Source organism: Pseudopodoces humilis, chromosome 16 (genome assembly GCF_049639895.1).
Source record: "Pseudopodoces humilis isolate 2021_Gansu_Grassland_sample_001 chromosome 16, ASM4963989v1, whole genome shotgun sequence".
NCBI classification, from domain to species: domain Eukaryota; kingdom Metazoa; phylum Chordata; class Aves; order Passeriformes; family Paridae; genus Pseudopodoces; species Pseudopodoces humilis.
The window spans coordinates 18,600,886-18,620,006 of record NC_142215.1 but is presented as its reverse complement, the minus strand read 5'-3'; the positions used below and the strand labels follow the sequence as shown (position 1 = coordinate 18,620,006).

Genomic DNA, 19,121 nt, shown 5'->3' with positions numbered 1-19,121 from the left:
ATCCATCCATCATCCATCATCCATCCATCCATCCATCATCCATCCATCATCCATCCATCCATCCATCATCCATCCATCATCCATCCATCCATCCATCATCCATCCATCCATCCATCCATCCATCCATCCATCCATCCATCCATCATCCATCCATCCATCATCCATCATCCATCCATCCATCCATCATCCATCCATCCATCCATCCATCCATCCATCATCCATCCATCATCCATCCATCATCCATCCATCATCCATCCATCCATCATCCATCCATCCATCATCCATCCATCCATCATCCATCATCCATCCATCATCCATCCATCCATCATCCATCCATCCATCATCCATCCATCATCCATCCATCCATCCATCATCCATCATCCACCCATCATCCATCCACCCATCATCCATCCATCCATCCATCCATCCATCCATCCATCATCAATCCATCATCCATCCATCATCCATCCATCATCCATCCATCATCCATCCATCATCCATCCATCATCCATCATCCATCCATCCATCATCCATCATCCATCCATCCATCATCCATCCACCATCCTAACATCCATCCATCATCCATCCATCCATCATCCATCCATCATCCATCATCCATCCATCCATCCATCCATCATCCATCCATCATCCATCCATCATCCATCCATCCATCCATCATCCATCCATCCATCCATCCATCATCCATCCATCATCCATCCATCATCCATCCATCATCCATCCATCCATCCATCATCCATCCATCATCCATCCATCCATCCATCATCCATCATCCATCCATCATCCATCATCCATCCATCCATCATCCATCCATCATCCATCCATCCATCATCCATCCATCATCCATCATCCATCATCCATCCATCCATCATCCATCATCCATCCATACATCATCCATCCATCCATCCATCCATCCATCCATCATCCATCATCCATCCATCCATCATCCATCATCCATCCATCATCCATCCATCCATCCATCCATCATCCATCCATCATCCATCCATCATCCATCCATCATCCATCCATCCATCCATCCATCCATCCATCATCCATCCATCATCCATCCATCCATCATCCATCCATCATCCATCCATCCATCATCCATCATCCATCCATCCATCATCCATCCATCCATCATCCATCCATCCATCCATCATCCATCATCCATCCATCCATCATCCATCATCCATCCATCCATCATCCATCCATCCATCCATCATCCATCCATCCATCATCCATCCATCCATCCATCCATCCATCATCCATCATCCATCCATCCATCCATCATCCATCATCCATCCATCCATCCATCATCCATCCATCATCCATCATCCATCCATCCATCCATCATCCAGCATCCATCATCCATCCATCCATCATCCATCCATCCATCCATCCATCCATCATCCATCCATCCATCCATCATCCATCCATCCATCCATCATCCATCCATCCATCATCCATCATCCATCCATCCATCCATCATCCAGCATCCATCCATCCATCCATCCATCATCCATCATCCATCCATCCATCCATCATCCATCCATCATCCATCATCCATCCATCCATCCATCATCCATCCATCCATCCATCCATCCATCCATCATCCATCCATCATCCATCCATCCATCCATCATCCATCCATCCATCATCCATCATCCATCCATCCATCCATCATCCATCCATCATCCATCATCCATCCATCATCCATCCATCATCCATCCATCATCCATCCATCCATCATCCATCCATCCATCATCCATCCATCCATCATCCATCATCCATCCATCATCCATCCATCCATCCATCCATCCATCATCCATCCATCATCCATCCATCCATCCATCATCCATCATCCATCCATCATCCATCCATCCATCCATCCATCCATCCATCATCAATCCATCATCCATCCATCATCCATCCATCATCCATCCATCATCCATCCATCCATCCATCCATCATCCATCATCCATCCATCCATCATCCATCCACCATCCTAACATCCATCCATCATCCATCCATCCATCATCCATCCATCCATCCATCATCCATCCATCCATCATCCATCATCCATCCATCCATCCATCCATCATCAATCCATCATCCATCCATCATCCATCCATCATCCATCCATCATCCATCATCCATCCATCCATCCATCCATCCATCCATCCATCCATCATCCATCATCCATCCATCCATCCATCCATCCATTCATCATCCATTCATCCATCCCAAGGAGGTGGCACTGTGTGTCCCAGGGGGTGGCACTGCTGTGCCCGGTGTCCCCACCGTGCAGTTCCGGGGATTTCCTGATGCCATTCCCGGCCCAGGCGATGTCACCGGGATTGGGATGAGGGGACAAAGTGCGGCCTCTGTCCCCCTGAGCGGGGTTGGGGACACATGGGTCCTGTCCCGAACCCTAAATGCCAAATCCCCATATCCCAAATCCTGAATCCTAAATCCTAGATCCCAAATCCCAAATCCCGGTGTCCCCAGGGGTGTCCCAGGTGTCCCCAGGGGTGTCCCAGGTGTCCCCAGTGGTGTCCCAGGTGTCCCCAGGGGTGGCACTGGGTGCCGGGCACGGGCGTTGTCACCGAGCCGGGCTGGCTGTGACAGGGCAGTGCCACCAGCAGGGGTCCCCTGAGCACAGCGGCTGGAGCTGCTGGGGACACTGCTGGGGACACTGCTGGGGACACTGGGGACACTGGGAACACTGCCAGGGACACTGCTGGGGACACTGGGGACACTGCTGGGGACACTGGGGACACTGGGAACACTGCCAGGGACACTGCTGGGGACACTGGGGACACTGCCAGGACACTGCTGGGGACACTGCTGGGGACACTGGGGACACTGCTGGGCACACTGGGGACACTGGGGGCACTGCTGGGGACATTGCTGGGGACACTGCTGGGGACACTGCCATCGGTGCCATCGGTCCCCCGCTGTCCCTTGGTCCCCCCTGGGCAGCGCCGCTGGGCCTGGAGGAGGGGAGGAGGGAGGGGAGCAATCCCAAAGGATCCAGGATGTTATTCCCGATCCATCAGTGATCCCAAAGGATCCAGGATGTTATTCCCGATCCATCAGTGATCCCAAAGGATCCAGGACGTTATTCCCGATCCATCAGTGATCCCAAAGGATCCAGGACGTTATTCCCGATCCATCAGTGATCCCAAAGGATCCAGGACGTTATTCCCGATCCATCAGTGATCCCAAAGGATCCAGGACGTTATTCCCGGAGTCACTGGGCTGTGGGATCAGGATCAGCTTTTCCCCACCCCAATCCTGCCCCAAAACTCATCCATCCCAAAAAACGGGGCTGGCACTTCCAGGGGGGCAGAACAGCTCCCAAAAACCCCAAATCCTGGGAAAAGGGGTCTCAAAACTCCACAAAAATCCCACTGTCCCAAATTTCCCTTCCGTGCCGGGAAAACCCCGTTGTTCCGGGAGGAGCGGAAGCCTCTCCGGGTGTTTTCGGGGCCTTTGGGGCTCTGCTGGAACGCTGTTGATGATCCCGATGGGATGCGATCAATAATTCACAGCTCCATCCATCAATTCCTAAAGCAATGCCGGGAAAAGGGATGGGAGCAGGAGAGGGGGAAAACGGGAATGGGGAAATCATGGGATAAACCCGGCCTGGCTACGGAAATGGATTTGTGCCATCCATGGATCCATGGATCCATCCAGGGATTACAGCCGTCCATCCATGGGAAGTGGGGAATGGAAACGGGGATGGGAATGGGGATGGGAATGGGAATGTGGGATGGGAATGGAGAGCAGGGAATGGGGAATGGGAATGTGGGATGGGAATAGGAACAGGAATGCGGAATGGGAATGTGGGATGGGAATGGGGATGGGGATGGGAATGGGAATGTGGGATAGGAATGGAGAGCAGGGAATGGGGAATGGGAAATGGGAATGTGGGATGGGAATGGAGAACGGGGAATGGGGAATGGGCGCGGCAGCCGCAGCTCGGGGCGGGGCCGGTGTCTGTCGCGACAGAGCCTGGTCGGCGACACCGGCAGGAGCCGCTCGACCCTCACCGCCGGCCGTGGGGTGGGGATGGAGAGATCGGGATCGGGATCGGGAATGGGAAAAGGCGGGCTGGAGAGAGCCGGGAATCCACCCCGCTGCCCACACGGATGTTCCTGCCTGATTCCAGGGGCAGGAGCGGCACTGGGGGGGAGCCGCCCCCGCCTCCAGCCGGGATCCCTTTATCCCGTTCTTCCACAGGGATGAACCCTCCGGGAGCGGGATGCGAGCCCCCCGTTCCCATCCCCGTCCTCCCTCCCTTCAAGGAGCGCCAGAATTCCCTCCCGGATCGGGAATAGCGGCCCGGGAAGATCCAACCTTCTCTTCCCGCGACCTCCCGGGGACGCGCGGGCGGGACGGGGGGAGCCGCGCCTCGACGGCATCGCCGCCTCTCCGGGGCGGGGCGGGGGGGGTTGGAAAAGCGGGAACGGGGAGGAAAAATCAGCGGGGTTTTTTTGGCGATTTCCGTATTTTCGGGGGTCAGCGGCGGTGCGGGAGCGGCGGCTGGCGGGCGGCGCCGCGGGGTGGGTGGGTGGCTGGGCCGGGAGGAGGGGGAAGAGGCAGAAATGCAAATCGCTGCCGCTCGCTGGCAGCGCACAGCCCCGCTCGGCCCCGGCAGGAGCGGGGACAGAGGGAGGGGAGGTCCCCCCCGTCCTCCCCCAGGGCCCCCCGGAGCCCCTCGGGCAGCAGGAGGATGAGGAAGGGCTGAGGGTGGAGGAGAGGCAGCAGGGAGAGGGTGAGTGGCGGGGGACGAGGGGACAGGGGCGGTGACTGAGCGGGGAATGGGGCGGTGACGGAGTAGGGAGAGACGGGAGGGGGGAGAGGGAGGGGAGAGCCGGAGGGGAAGGGAAGCGGAGGAAAGAATTGGGGAAGGAGGAATGGAAGCAGAGGGGAAGGAAAATGGAGGGTAATTAAGTGGTAATTTATAGAGGGCGGGGGGGAATGGGGAAGGGAAAGGCTGATTGAGAAGGGAAAAAAGAGTGAGAGGGGTGGGGAGAGCCGGGTGGGAAAGGGGGGAAGGACAAACCTGATCCAGCCGGGAAAAAGAGAGCGAGAAGGGTGGGAAAAGCCGTCTGGGGAGAGGAAAGGAAAACCTGATCGAGCAGAGAAAAAGAGACTGAGAAGAGTGGGGAGAGATGGGTGGGAAGGGGGAATAGAAAAACCTGATCCAGCCGGGAAAAAGAGAGTGAGAAGGGTGGGGAGAGCCGGCTGGGAAAGGGGGGAAGGAAAACCTGATCGAGTGGAGAAATAGAGAGTGAGAAGGGCGAGAAGAACCGTCTGGGAGAGGGAAGGAAAAACCCGGTCTAGCCGAGAAATAGCGAGTGAGAAGGGTGAGAAGAACCTGCCGAGGAGGAGGAAAGAAAAACCCGATCGAGCCGAGAAACAGAGAGTGAGAAGGGCGGGGAGAGTCGGCTGGGAAGGGGGGGAAGAGAAAAACCTGATCGAGCCGAGAAATAGAGAGTGAGAAGGGCGAGAAGAGCCGTCTGGGAAGGGGGGAATAGGAAAAACCTGATCGAGCCGAGAAATAGAGAGTGAGAAGGGCGAGAAGAGCCGTCTGGGAAGGGGGGAATAGGAAAAACCTGCTCGAGCGGAGAAACAGAGAGTGGAGAAGGGTGGGAAGAGCCGCCGGGAAGGGGCGGAAAGCGGCGGAGGGGGGCGAGGAGGGGATGAGCGGGAGGCAGCGGGCGGCAGCGGGGGGGAGCCGGGCACAGACAATGGGGCGCGGCCCCGCCGCCTCCACCTCCCGCGGCCGGGCGGGGCCGGGCGGCGCCGGCGCTGAGCCTCGCGCTGTCCCCTGCCAGGGGGACATGGCCCCGCTGCTGGCGCTGCTGCTGGCGGCCCTGCTGGGCTCGGGCCGGGCGTGCCCGGAGCCCTGCGCTTGCGTGGACAAGTACGCGCACCAGTTCGCCGACTGCGCCTACAAGGAGCTGCGGGCCGTGCCCGCGGGGCTCCCCTCCAACGTGACCACGCTGAGCCTCTCGGCCAACAAGATCAGTTCGCTGCCCCGCGGCGCCTTCGCCGAGGTGACCCAGGTGAGCTCGCTGTGGCTGGCGCACAACGAGATCGCCGCCATCGAGCCCGGCGCGCTGGCCGTGCTGGTGCAGCTGAAGAACCTGGACATCAGCCACAACCAGATCGTGGAGTTCCCCTGGCGGGACCTGCGCAACCTCAGCGCGCTGCAGCTGCTCAAGATGAACAACAACCGCATGGCCGCGGTGCCGCCGGACGCCTTCCGCACGCTCAAGGACCTGCGCTCGCTGCGCATCAACAACAACCGCTTCGCCACGCTGGCCGAGGGCATCTTCGACTCGCTGGGCTCGCTGTCGCACCTGCAGATCTACAACAACCCCTTCGAGTGCACCTGCGCGCTGCGCTGGCTGAAGCGCTGGATGGAGAGCACGCTCATCTCCATCCCCGAGAAGGAATCCATCGCCTGCGCGCTGCCCGAGCGCCTCCGCGGGGTGCCGCTGGCCAGGCTGCCCGAGCTGCGCTGCGCCGCGCCCGCCGTCAGCCTCAGCTCCTCGCCCAGCCTGGAGGCGGCCGAGATGCCGGACGGCTTCGCGCTGAGCCTGCACTGCTCCGCCAGCGGCTCGCCGCCCCCCGAGCTGCGCTGGAAGATCCGCACGGCCGGACAGAGCCTGGAGCTGGGCGGGAGCGGAGCGGAGAGCGCGGCCAAGGAGGCGGCGCGGGCGGAGCCCGAGCGCTTCGTGGCCTTCAAGAACGGCACCTTGCTGATCCCGCGGGTGAGCAAGCGCGAGGAGGGCACCTACACCTGCGTGGCCACCAACGAGGTGGGCACCAACCACTCCTCGCTCAGCGTGGCGGTGGCGGGAGCGCAGAAATACCCGGCGGCGGCCGGCAGGGACCCGCTGGGCGGCAAGGCGCAGCAGGGAGACAAAAAAACCGGCGCCAAGGCGGCCAAAAACAGCGTGCTGACCCCCGAGGAGAGCGGCAAGGCGCAGGGCCCCACCCGGCAGAGCCGGCCCTCCCCGGCGGCGGGGCAGGAGCCTGAGGGCCGGGTCCCCGCCGAGCCGCCGGGGCTGGAGGAGAAGTGCGGCTCCTCGGCGGGAGACACCAAGTACATCTCCAACCACGCCTTCAACCGCAGCGGCGACTTCAAGCAGCACAGCTTCGAGCTGGGCGTCATCGCCCTGGACGTGGCCGAGCGCGACGCCCGAGTGCAGCTGACGCCCACCCAGCCCGGCTCGGGCCACCTGGGCGTGCTCTATCTGTGCCAGCAGGGCCGCCAGGGCCACTCCCTGCTGCAGTGGTCGCAGATCGAGGCCGGCGTCAACTCGTACTGGTTCCAGGGCCTGAGCCCCGGCACCAACTACTCGGTGTGCCTGAGCTCGCCGGGCGAGGAGTGCCGGGTGCAGGTGGTGTTCACCACCAAGAAGGAGATCCCGTCGCTCATCATCATCGTGGTGGTGGCCATCTTCCTGCTGCTGCTGGCCACGCTGCCGCTGCTGGGCGCCACGTGGTGCCACCTGCTCGCCAAGCTGCGGGCCAAGCCCTACAAGTTGATCGTCAAGGCGCAGAACCCCGACCAGATGGAGAAGCGCATGGCCGCCGACTTCGACCCCCGCGTCTCCTACCTGGAGTCCGAGAAGAACTTCGACGCCGGCGAGGCGGGCGAGGCCGAGGAGGAGGAGGAGGAGGAGGAGGAGGGAGATGAAGAAGGAGCGCGGTGGCGGCGCGGGAGGGAGGGGGAAGGCGCGGCGGAGCTGGAGCGGGAGGAGAGCGTGGCCGCCAGCTCCATGGCGGAGTCGCAGTCCAAGGGCGGCGCCGAGGAGTTCGAGGTGCGCTCCGAGTACAGCGACAAGCTGCCCCTGGGCGCCGAGGCGGTCACCATCTCCCCGGAGATCAACGGCAACTACCGGCAGCGGCCCCGCTGAGCCCCCCTCCCGCCCCCCCGAGCCCCGGCCCCCCTCCCCACCCGGGGGAAAACCTCTCGGAACGACCGGAGCCATCATCCCCGCCTCTCCTCCTCCTCCTCGCCCCTCGGCCCCCGGGCACGCTTCGGTGCCGCCGGGATGAGCCTCCCACGATTTCGTTGCCATTTCGGGCACCGGCTCGGCGACAACAACGATTGCCGCTCCCCCTCCTTCCCCCGCCGCCCGCCCGCGCCGGGCTCGCTTTCCCCTCCCAGGCAGAAAACGAAAAACAAAACAAAAAAAACCCCGAAAAAACGGCAAAAAGCAAAAAGCTCCCCGGCCCCAAATTCTCCTTGATGGAATCGCTTCAGCCCCCGGCGGTTCCTCGGTGCCCGGTGAGTCCCCTCTGCTCTCCGGTTCTCTCCTGTCGAGGCGCGGAGCTGTTCCCGATGAGCCCGGAGCTGTCCCCGCCGTCCCGGAGCTGTTCCCGATGAGCCCGGAGCTGTCCCCGCCATCCCGGAGCTGTTCCCGCTGAGCCCAGAGCTGTCCCCGCCGCTCCCCGCTCTGTCCCCGCTGTTCCTCTCTGTGTCCCCACCGCGTTCCGGCTCATCCCGATTTTCCCCGGCGGGTGCCACATTCCCGATCCCCGCCACTTTCCCGGCTGCTTTTCCCTCTCCCCGATGGATCCCGGGGTTCCTCTGTCCCCGCCGCTCCCTGGCGCCGCTCCTCGCTCCCCGCTGGGTGCCGAGATTCCCGGTCCCCGCCGCTCCCGGCCGGTTTTCTCCATCCCCCGATGGATCCCGGTGCTCCCGGATCCCCGCCACTCCCGTTCCCGCCGGATCCCGGTGCTCCCGGATCTCCTCCAGCCCCGTTCCCGCCGGTCCCCGGTGCTCCCCTCTGGTTCCCGGTGCTCCCAGATCCCTGCGACTCCCGTTCCCGCTGGTTCTTGGTGCTACCGGATCCCCGATGGATCCCGGGATCTGCTCCCCGCTCCTCCCCACTCCCGTTCCCACAGGATCCCGCTGCTCCCGGATCCCCCCACCCCCTCTCCCGCCGGATTCCGCTGCTCCCGGATCCCCCCATTCCAGTTTCTGCTGGATCCCGGTCCTCCCGGATCCCTGCCACTCCCGCTCCCGCCGGTCCCCGGTGCTCTCCGCTGGATCCCGGTGCTCCGGGATCCCCCCACCCCCCTTCTCCCGCTGGATCCCGGTGCTCCCGGATCCCACCACCCTTCTCCCGGCTCCCCCCCTCTCTCCCCGTTCAGCACCGCGCTCTCCGGGACAGCTCCGCGCTCCCCGCTGAGGCTCCGGGGGCTCCCCGGGGCTCCCCGCTCCCGTCTCGGGGGTTCCCCCGTCCCGTCCCCGGTGCCCTCCCCGCTCCCGGCGGGGCCCCTCGATGTGTTTTGGGTAGAGTAGCCTTGTAGCCAAGTGTGTGTGGCGCAGGTAGCCCCGGTAGCCCTGCTGGTCCCAGTGGTCCCGGTGCCCTCGGTAGCTCCGGTGGCCCCGGTAGCCCTGGTGGCCCCGCTGATCCCGTTAGCCCCAGTGGCCCCAGTAGCTCCGGTAGCCCCGGTGGTCCCGGTAGCCCCAGTAGCCCCGGTAGCCCCAGTAGCCCCCGGGTCTCTCCCCGCCATCCCCGGTGGCCCCGGCGAGCGCCGCGGGTGCTTCCCCTGCGCGTTGTGTCCGTGAACGAGTCAATAAAAGGGATTTGAAAGCGAATCCGCCTCGGTGCTTGGAAAAGAGGAGGAGGAGGAGGAGGAAGGGGGTGGGAAAAAAAAATCGGGAATTTTGGTCCCCTCGGGTGCATGGCAAAGAAAAACAAACCCCAAAAATAAAAATCCACATCCGTTCATTCTCCCGGCCGTAAAAAACGCAGAGGGAGGGGAAATGGAATCGCCCGAATCCATTAAAATCTTCCCTTGGAATTCATCCCGGAGGGAAAAAAAATGAAATTCCATTTTCCCCTCCCAGCCCGGAATCCGCTGGAGCGAGGAAATATCCCACGGATCCGCCTTTTTTATGGGATTTCCCATCATTTTATTAGTTTTTAGCATTTCTATTGGAATTTCTATCATTTTTTATATCGTTGGGATAACCCTGGGATCATTTTATCTCTCTTTTATATCATTTTATTTCACTTTTATATCATCTTATCTCTCCTTTATATAATTTTATTTATCCTTTTTACAATTTTAAATCTCTTTTTTTACCATTTTATCTCTCTTTCATATAATTTTATTTATCTTTTTTATAATTTTATCTCTTTTTATCCATTTCATCTCTCTTTTATATCATTTTATCTCTCACTTAAAACATTTTATCTCTTATTTACATCATTTTATCTCTGATTTATAAAATTTTATCTCTCATTTATATAATTTAATCTCTCTCTTATGTAATTTAATCTCTCTTTTGTATAATTTTATTTCTCTTTGATATCATTTTATCCCTCATTTATTTCATTTCAGTTACAATTCCCACCAAAACAAACCAAAAATCGCTTTTTGGGGGGTCATTTTCCATCCTAAATTCATTAATTGTGGATATTCCCACTAATTGTGGATATTCCCATCATTAATTGTGGATATTCCCATTAATTGTGGATATTCCCATCATTAATTGTTGATATTCCCATCATTAATTGCTGATATTCCCATCATTAATTGTGAATATTCCCATTAATTGTTGGTATTTCTATCATTAATTGTGGATATTCCCATTAATGGTTGATATTCCCATTAATTGTTGATATTCCCATCATTAATTGTGGATATTCCCATTAATTGCTGATATTCCCACCATTAATTGTGGATATTCCCATCATTAATTGTGGATATTCCCACCATTATTAATTGCTAATATTCCCATCATTAATTGTGGATATTCCCATTAATTGTTGATATTCCCATTAATTGTGGATATTCCCATCATTAATTGTTGATATTCCCATCATTAATTGTTGATATTCCCATCATTAATTGTGAATATTCCCATTAATTGTTGGTATTTCTATCATTAATTGTGGATATTCCCATTAATGGTTGATATTCCCATCATTAATTGTTGATATTCCCATCATTAATTGTGGGTATTCCCATTAATTGCTGATATTCCCACCATTAATTGTGGATATTCCCATCATTAATTGTGGATATTCCCATTATTAATTGCTAATATTCCCATCATTAATTGTGGATATTCCTATTAATTGTGAATATTCCCATTAATTGTGGATATTCCCATCATTAATTGTGGATATTCCCATCATTAATTGTTGATATTCCCATCATTAATTGTGAATATTCCCATTAATTGTTGGTATTTCTATCATTAATTGTGGATATTCCCATTAATGGTTGATATTCCCATCATTAATTGTTGATATTCCCATCATTAATTGTGGGTATTCCCATTAATTGCTGATATTCCCACCATTAATTGTGGATATTCCCATCATTAATTGTGGATATTCCCATTATTAATTGCTAATATTCCCATCATTAATTGTGGATATTCCTATTAATTGTGAATATTCCCATTAATTGTGGATATTCCCATCATTAATTGTTGATATTCCCATCATTAATTGTGAATATTCCCATTAATTGTTGGTATTTCTATCATTAATTGTGGATATTCCCATTAATGGTTGATATTCCCATCATTAATTGTTGATATTCCCATCATTAATTGTGGATATTCCCATCATTAATTGTGAATATTCCCATTAATTGTGGATATTCCCATCATTAATTGTGGATATTCCCATTAATTGTTGATATTCCCACCATTAATTGTGGATATTCCCATCATTAATTGTTGATATTCCCATCATTAATTGCGGATATTCCCATTAATTGTTGATATTCCCATTAATTGTGGATATTCCCATCATTAATTGTTGATATTCCCATCATTAATTGTTGATATTCCCATCATTAATTGTGAATATTCCCATTAATTGTTGATATTCCCACCATTAATTGTGGATATTCCCACCATTAATTGTGGATATTCCCATCATTAATTGTTGATATTCCCATCGTTAATTGTGGATATTCCCATCATTAATTGTGGTTATTAATTAATCCGGCTCTCCTGAGGGAATTCCAGCTCTCCCGGCTCATCTGGTGTTCCCCCAGTTTGAAATTCCCAGGAATTTCCCAGTTTGCCCAGTTTGGGGCTGGGCAGCGCTCCCGGCATTCCCAGGGTGGAATCTGCAGGATGAGATCCCAATATTCCCAAATTTCCCAAATCCATCCCCAAATCTTTCCAAAAATCCATCCCCAGATCCTGTCCCCAAATCCTGTCCCCAAATCCATCCCCAAATCCATCCCCAAATCCATCCCCAAATCCTGTCCCCAAATCCGGTCCCCAAATCCATCCCCAAATCCTGTCCCCAAATCCTGTCCCCAAATCCATCCCCAAATCCTGTCCCCAAATCCTTCCCCAAATCCATCCCCAAATCCATCCCCAAATCCTGTCCCCAAATCCATCCCCAAATCCATCCCCAAATCCTGTCCCCAAATCCTGTCCCCAAATCCTGTCCCCAAATCCTGTCCCCAAATCCATCCCCAAATCCTGTCCCCAAATCCTGTCCCCAAATCCTGTCCCCAAATCCATCCCCAAATCCTGTCCCCAAATCCTGTCCCCAAATCCTGTCCCCAAATCCATCCCCAAATCCATCCCCAAATCCTGTCCCCAAATCCATCCCCAAATCCTGTCCCCAAATCCTTCCCCAAATCCTGTCCCCAAATCCTGTCCCCAAATCCATCCCCAAATCCTGTCCCCAAATCCTGTCCCCAAATCCTGTCCCCAAATCCTGTCCCCAAATCCTGTCCCCAAATCCATCCCCAAATCCATCCCCAAATCCATCCCCAAATCCATCCCCAAATCCTGTCCCCAAATCCATCCCCAAATCCTGTCCCCAAATCCTGTCCCCAAATCCTGTCTCCAAATCCATCCCCAAATCCATCCCCAAATCCTGTCCCCAAATCCATCCCCAAATCCTGTCCCCAAATCCTGTCCCCAAATCCATCCCCAAATCCATCCCCAAATCCATCCCCAAATCCTGTCCCCAAATCCTGTCCCCAAATCCTGTCCCCAAATCCATCCCCAAATCCTGTCCCCAAATCCTGTCCCCAAATCCTGTCCCCAAATCCATCCCCAAATCCTGTCCCCAAATCCATCCCCAAATCCTGTCCCCAAATCCTGTCCCCAAATCCATCCCCAAATCCATCCCCAAATCCATCCCCAAATCCATCCCCAAATCCTTCCCCAAATCCATCCCCAAATCCATCCCCAAATCCTGTCCCCAAATCCATCCCCAAATCCATCCCCAAATCCTGTCCCCAAATCCTGTCCCCAAATCCTGTCCCCAAATCCTTTTTTGGGGGGATTTTGGGGGCAGAGATGGGCGAGAAATGGGATTTTAGGATATTTTGGGGCCAGGGGTGCAGAGGGAATGGGATTTTATGGGATTTTGGGGAGACAGAAGTGTGGAGGGAATGGGATTTTATGGGATTTTGGGGCCCGGGGTGCAGAGGGAATGGGATTTTGGGGGGATTTTGTGGGGCAGAGGTGTGAGGGAAAGGGGATTTGATGGAATTTTGAGGAACAGGGTTCTGGAAGAAACGGGGCTTTATGGGATTTTGGGGGGGACGGGTGTGGGGGAAATGGAATTTTATGGGATTTTGGGGGGCAGAGGTGTGGAGGAAATGGGATTTTATGGGATTTTGGGGGGGCAGAGGTGTGGAGGAAATGGGATTTTCAGGGATTTTGGGGTAGGGGGTGGGGAAGGAATGGGATTTTATGGGGTTTTGGGGGGGCAGAGGTGCGGAGGGAATGGGATTTTATGGGATTTTGTGGGGCAGAGGGGGGGGGGAAATGGGATTTGATGGGATTTTGGGGGGGCAGAGGTGTGGGGGAAATGGGATTTGATGGGACTTTGGGGGTCAGAGGTGGGAGGACGGGGTTTTGGGGGGTAGGGCAGTGGGAGAAATGGGATTTTATGGGATTTTGGGGGGGCAGGCGTGTGGAGGGAATGGGATTTTATGGGATTTTGGGGGGTCAGGGGTGTGGATGGATGGGATTTGGGGGGATTTTGGGGGGCAGAGATGGGAGGACAGGGTTTTGGGGGGTTGGGCAGTGGGGAGGAAATGGGATTTTATGGGATTTTGGGGTCAGGGGTGCGGAGGGAATGGGATTTTCAGGGATTTTGGGGTCAGGGGTGCGGAGGGAATGGGATTTTCAGGGATTTGGGGGGGGCAGAGGTGCGGAGGGAATGGGATTTTATGGGATTTTGTGGGGCAGGGGTGTGGGGGAAATGGGATTTTATGGGATTTGGGGGGGCCAGGGGTGCGGAGGGAAGGCGCAGGAATCGCCCGGCAGGCGGGATCGGGTCGGTGCCATGGAAAACAACCGGGCCCGGGGGACGGGGAGGGGACGAGAGCAGGAGGAGGGGGAGGAGGAGGAGGAGGGGGAGGAGGAGGAAGAGAAGGGCCCGGGAGCGGCGGGGCCGAGGTCCGGAGGAGCGGGGACCAGCGGGGCTGCACCGCCGGTGACCGGGCAGGGGCGGCGGGGCCCCGGGAGCGGGGCTGGCACGCGGGAAAACCGGGAAAAAATCCGGGAAAAAAAGTCCGGGAGAGGAGGGAAGGAAGAGGGCAGGGTTATTCACGCCTGTGGAATGCGCCGCGCGGGCCCGCGGGGGGACACTGGAAAAAAGCTGGGATGGGGTACGGAGGGAAAAAATTCCGGGATCCTCCTCCGTAATCCCTGGGAAATGGGGTCTGGCTCTCTCCGGGCATCCCAAAAGTGCCACCGAGCCCTCGCTGGGCTCCTCCAGCACCGCCGGGGAGCCTCAAATCCCCATCCCGGGGTGTCTCCCTCGCCGAGGAGTGCGGGGTTATTCCGCATTCCCAAGGAAGCGGCTCCCGCCGGGAATGTCGGGCTGGGAGCAGGGGAGCTCAGACAAAGGGCTCTGGCTGACAGCTGCTGGCCGAGCGGGAATCCTTAACCTCTTCCCGGTGGGACACGGCCTCGGGAAGCGCGGCGGGAGCGGCCCGGAGGAGCTCCGGAGAGGGGAAGAAGGAGTTAGTCGGGAAAAATTCCCCTGCAGAGAATTCCAGCGGCCGCGGGGCCTTGAGGGAGAATTTCCATGGGATTTTTCCATGAGACGGGAAAAGCCGGAGCTCGGGGGTTTGGCTGGAAATCCCAAAAATCCCATGGTTTGAGGGGAGGCTGCCGGGGAAGGAGCCGCGGGTGCTCCGATCCTCCTGGGGAGGAGGAACCGGGAACCCCGCGGCCGCCGCTCCTCATCCCGAGGAGTTCCCATCCCAACTTCCCATCCCAAGGGCGCTTCCCGGAGGGCCCAGGAGAAGCTCGCCAGGGCGGGGGGAACTTCCCTGCTCGAGCCGGGATTTCGGGAACATCCCAAAGCGCCTTTCCCAGCCGGAATTCTCTCCGCGATCCTCTCCGGGGTAATCGCGCCTCTCTGTTCCCGGCAGGACGGGAGGATGAGGAGGGCGCTCGGTGTCCTGGCGCTGCTGGCGCTGCTGTCCCCGGGCCTGGCCTGTCCCAGCCTCTGCTCCTGCTCGGCCAAGAGGAACGGGCGGCTGCTGGCCGAGTGCGCCTACCGGGAGCTCCGCGACGTCCCCCGGGGCTTGTCCCCCAATGTCACCATCCTGACGCTCTCCGCCAACCGCCTGAGCCGCCTGGGCCGAGCCTCGCTGGCCGAGGTGCCCGAGCTGCAGTCGCTGTGGCTGGGCTACAACCACATCTCGGCCGTGGAGCCCGGCACCTTCTCGCGGCTGCCGCAGCTCAAGAACCTGGACCTGAGCCACAACCGGCTGACGGATTTCCCCTGGCAGGACCTGCGCGGGCTGGGAGCGCTGCAGATCCTCAAGCTGAGCAACAACCGGCTGTCCTCGCTGCCGGCCGGGGCCCTGAGCGGCCTCCGGGAGCTGCGCTCGCTCTGGCTCAACGACAACGAGCTCACCACGCTGGCCCGCGGAACCTTCGAGGCGCTGCCGGCGCTGGCGCAGCTCCAGCTTTTCCGCAACCCCTTCAACTGCTCCTGCAAACTCTTCTGGCTCAAGGAATGGGCCGAGGCCACCTCGGCCGTCATCTCGGGCTCGGGCTCCACGCTGTGCGCCGCCCCGCCGAGGCTGCGGGGGAGGCCGGTCAGGGATATTCCCGGAGAGTTGTGCGTGGCTCCCACGGCGCAGCTGACCTACCTGTCCGGGAATCGCGGGGATGGGGAGAGCCGGGAGGGGCTGACGCTGAGCCTGCACTGCAGCGTGGCCGGCAGCCCCCCGCCCGAGATCCACTGGCGGATCCGCACGGCCGCTCGCCGCTTGGACATCCACGGGCCCACGGTGGCCCGTGACGGAGGCGTCAAAGCGGGCGGGAGGCGCTTCCTGGCCTTCAAGAACGGCACCGTGGCCATCCCGGATTTCGGGAAGGAGGATGAAGGCACCTACACCTGCCTGGCCATCAACGAGGTGGGGACGCGCGATGTGTCGGTCAACGTGGCGCTGTCCGGCTCCGGGAACCCGGCCGAGGAGCTGCCCAGGGATGACCCCCAGGCCGGGCAGCCCGGAGGGAAAAGCTGCTCCAAGGGGGACGAGCTGGATCCATCCGGGATGGGAGAGAAGTTGGTCATCGTCTACCGCCTGCCCAAGGAGGTCCGGAGCGCAGCGGCAGCGGCAGCCCGGGAATTCCGCCCGGGAATTTGGCCGCTGGTTCTGCTGATGTTGCTGTTCTGGTGAAGGGGGAGCAGTGGTTTTTTTGGGGGGGGGAAAATTCCTTTTTTCCCATAGTTTTTTTCCCTCTCGCGGAGCCTTTGCTGAGCTTCTAGGATCCCGGTGGGTCCAGCCCTTCCCGATCCTGGAGGGGCTCAGGGAATGCGGGGCAGATCCAGGCCGGATCCAGCTGGGATCAGCCTCTACTTCCCGCTTTTCTCCCGGCCCGGATCCAGGTGCTGGAGCCAGGACAATCCCACCCCAGATCCCGCCCAGGGATCCAAGGAAAAAGTGCCTTCCCCTGGGAATGGGCTCCCGGGGGACCCAGGGGCTTGGATCGGGAAGAAATTCCCGGGTTTTCTCCTAGTAGGAGCTCCGGGAACACCCCGAGCTTCCATCCCGAACTCCCATCCCGAGCTCCCATCCCAAGCTCCCATCCCGAGCTCCCATCCTGAGCTCCTCCTGGAATGCCGCAGGAATTCCAACACCGCCATCCCAAAAAACCCGTCTGGGCTGGACCCACCGCTCGAGCCAAAGATTCACAAAGCATTCCCAGTGGGAATGGGGGGAAGATGGGGAAAAGCAGGGAAGCGGAGCTGCCTTTAAGCCATGAACATTCCCGATGTGCTCCGGAATTCCCGGCAGGACAAACATTCCTTATCCAGCTTATCCCGGGAATCCCTCAGAGGGTGGGGATTTGGGAATGGATCCAGCTCTGGAATTCCCAGTGGGATCTGGGCCCCTGTAGGGCCATCAATTAACGCCTTTAATTAACGCCTTTAATTAAGAAATACCTGTAATAAACACCTTGAATAGAGGAACGGTTTTTAATGAATGCATTTAATTAATGAGCACTTTGAATTAATAATGACTTCTTAATAAACACCTTGAATAAACTCCTCGGGTTTTTCTAAACCAGCCGGGCTTCGCTTGCTCTGTGCATCCCAAAATCCTCCCCCAAAAAATTCCCAAAATCCCAATCCCCAAAATCCTGGGATACCCCAAAATCCTGGGATACTCCAAAATCTCAATCCCCAAAATCGTGGGATACCCCAAAATCGTGGAATACCCCAAAATCCTGGGATACTCCAAAATCCCAATCCCCAAAATCGTGGGATACCCCAAAATCGTGGAATACCCCAAAATCCTGGGATACTCCAAAATCCCAATCCCCAAAATCGTTGGATACCCCAAAATACTGGGATACCCCCAAATCCTGGGACACCCCAAAATCCCAAATCCCCAAAATCCTGGGATACCCCAAAATCCGCCCCCAACGGAAATCCCAAAATCAGCTGGAAAAGCAGAGCCTGGAGCTCTCCAGTGCCAAAATTCCTTATCCAGACAGATTTTAGGGAAAGGGAATTTGGCAGCCGAGGTCTCTGTGAGGAATTCCCACAAATTTTTCCCGCTTTGGGATAAAAACCGTGGTCCCCAAGGAAAATTTTGGGGTTCGTTCCTCAGGATCCAGCTTTTAAGCTCTGGTTTATCCCTGGGGAGTTATTCCCGAAATTCCAGCTGGGATGTGGGAAGAGTCAGGAAGGGCAAGGAAATCCCAAATCCCGCCCAGGGCGCGGCTGCTATCCCGGAAACCCCAGAAATTCCATGGATCTCCCGGGAGCCTTGGGTGGGGATGTGGAAACAGATCCCAAAAATTCAGCCCCGCCCGTGACATGGAGCTGCCACGGATTTTTGGGATTTTTAAAAGGATATTTGGGATTTTTTAATTGGATTTTTTGGAATTTTAATGTGCTTTTTAAATGGAATTTTTTTATTACTATTTTCAAAGGGATTTTTGGTATTTTTTAAAGGGTTTTTTAAAGGAATTTTTGGAATTTTTAAAGGAATTTTTAAAGGGATTCTTGGGATTTTTTAAGGGATTTGGGGGATTTTTAATGGGATTTTTAAAGGGATTTTTAAAGTTATTTTTAAAGGGATTTTTGGGATTTTTTTAAAGGGATTTTTAACGGGACTTTTGGGATCTTTAAAGGGATTTTTAAAGAGATTTTTTTTATCTTTGAAGGTATTTTAGGGCTTTTTAAAGGGATTTTTGGAAGAGATTTTTTTGGAATATTTAAAGGGATTTTAGGGATATTTAAAGGGATTTTTGGAAGGAATTTTCAGCTGCCTTTGGAGCCGCAGGGGTCGGGATGGACCGGGAGGGAATCCTGGGAAAAGTGGGGGGGACGTTCCAAGGAAGCCCCAAAGCTCGGGAATCATCCTGAGGGTGCGGGGAACATTCCAGAGGGAGGAATGGGATCCTTGGGATCCTGTGGAGAACAGGTCCGGCCATTCCCAAGGAAATCCTGGGATGATCCGGCAGCTCCGTGTGGGCTGGGCTGAGAATTCCCAAGGGAATCTTGGGATGTTTGGGATGGAAGGAGCCACCAGGAGCCTGCTCATTCCAGCCCAAAATGTCTGGAATTCCAGGATTTAAGAGCAGGAAG

The 19,121-nt window shown here is 56.0% G+C and overlaps 2 protein-coding genes across 3 annotated transcripts; both read left to right on the top strand.

The window, feature by feature from the left end:
• Positions 1-5,821: 5,821 nt before the first annotated feature.
• On the top strand, positions 5,822-8,021 carry LOC148183036 (immunoglobulin superfamily containing leucine-rich repeat protein 2-like). The gene has a single exon (XM_088063390.1). The coding sequence runs from the start codon at positions 5,871-5,873 to the stop codon at positions 7,956-7,958; it is 2,088 nt and encodes a 695-aa protein (XP_087919516.1). The 5' UTR covers positions 5,822-5,870; the 3' UTR covers positions 7,959-8,021.
• Positions 8,022-14,416: 6,395 nt separating this feature from the next.
• Positions 14,417-17,592, top strand: ISLR (immunoglobulin superfamily containing leucine rich repeat). Of its 2 annotated transcripts, none has more exons than XM_088063148.1 (2): positions 14,417-14,455; positions 15,439-17,592. In XM_088063148.1, the coding sequence occupies exon 2, from the start codon at positions 15,448-15,450 to the stop codon at positions 16,699-16,701; it is 1,254 nt and encodes a 417-aa protein (XP_087919274.1). In that variant the 5' UTR covers positions 14,417-14,455; positions 15,439-15,447; the 3' UTR covers positions 16,702-17,592. The 2 variants fall into 2 exon arrangements, with proteins under 2 accessions (XP_087919274.1, XP_087919273.1); XM_088063147.1 differs by having other exon boundaries at positions 14,421-14,492.
• Positions 17,593-19,121: the final 1,529 nt, after the last annotated feature.

What these genes read in the sequence shown, in the direction of transcription:
- LOC148183036 (XM_088063390.1), top strand. Translation starts at nt 5,871, where the DNA reads ATGGCCCCGCTGCTGGCGCTGCTGCTGGCGGCCCTGCTGGGCTCGGGC.
- ISLR (XM_088063148.1), top strand. Translation starts at nt 15,448, where the DNA reads ATGAGGAGGGCGCTCGGTGTCCTGGCGCTGCTGGCGCTGCTGTCCCCG.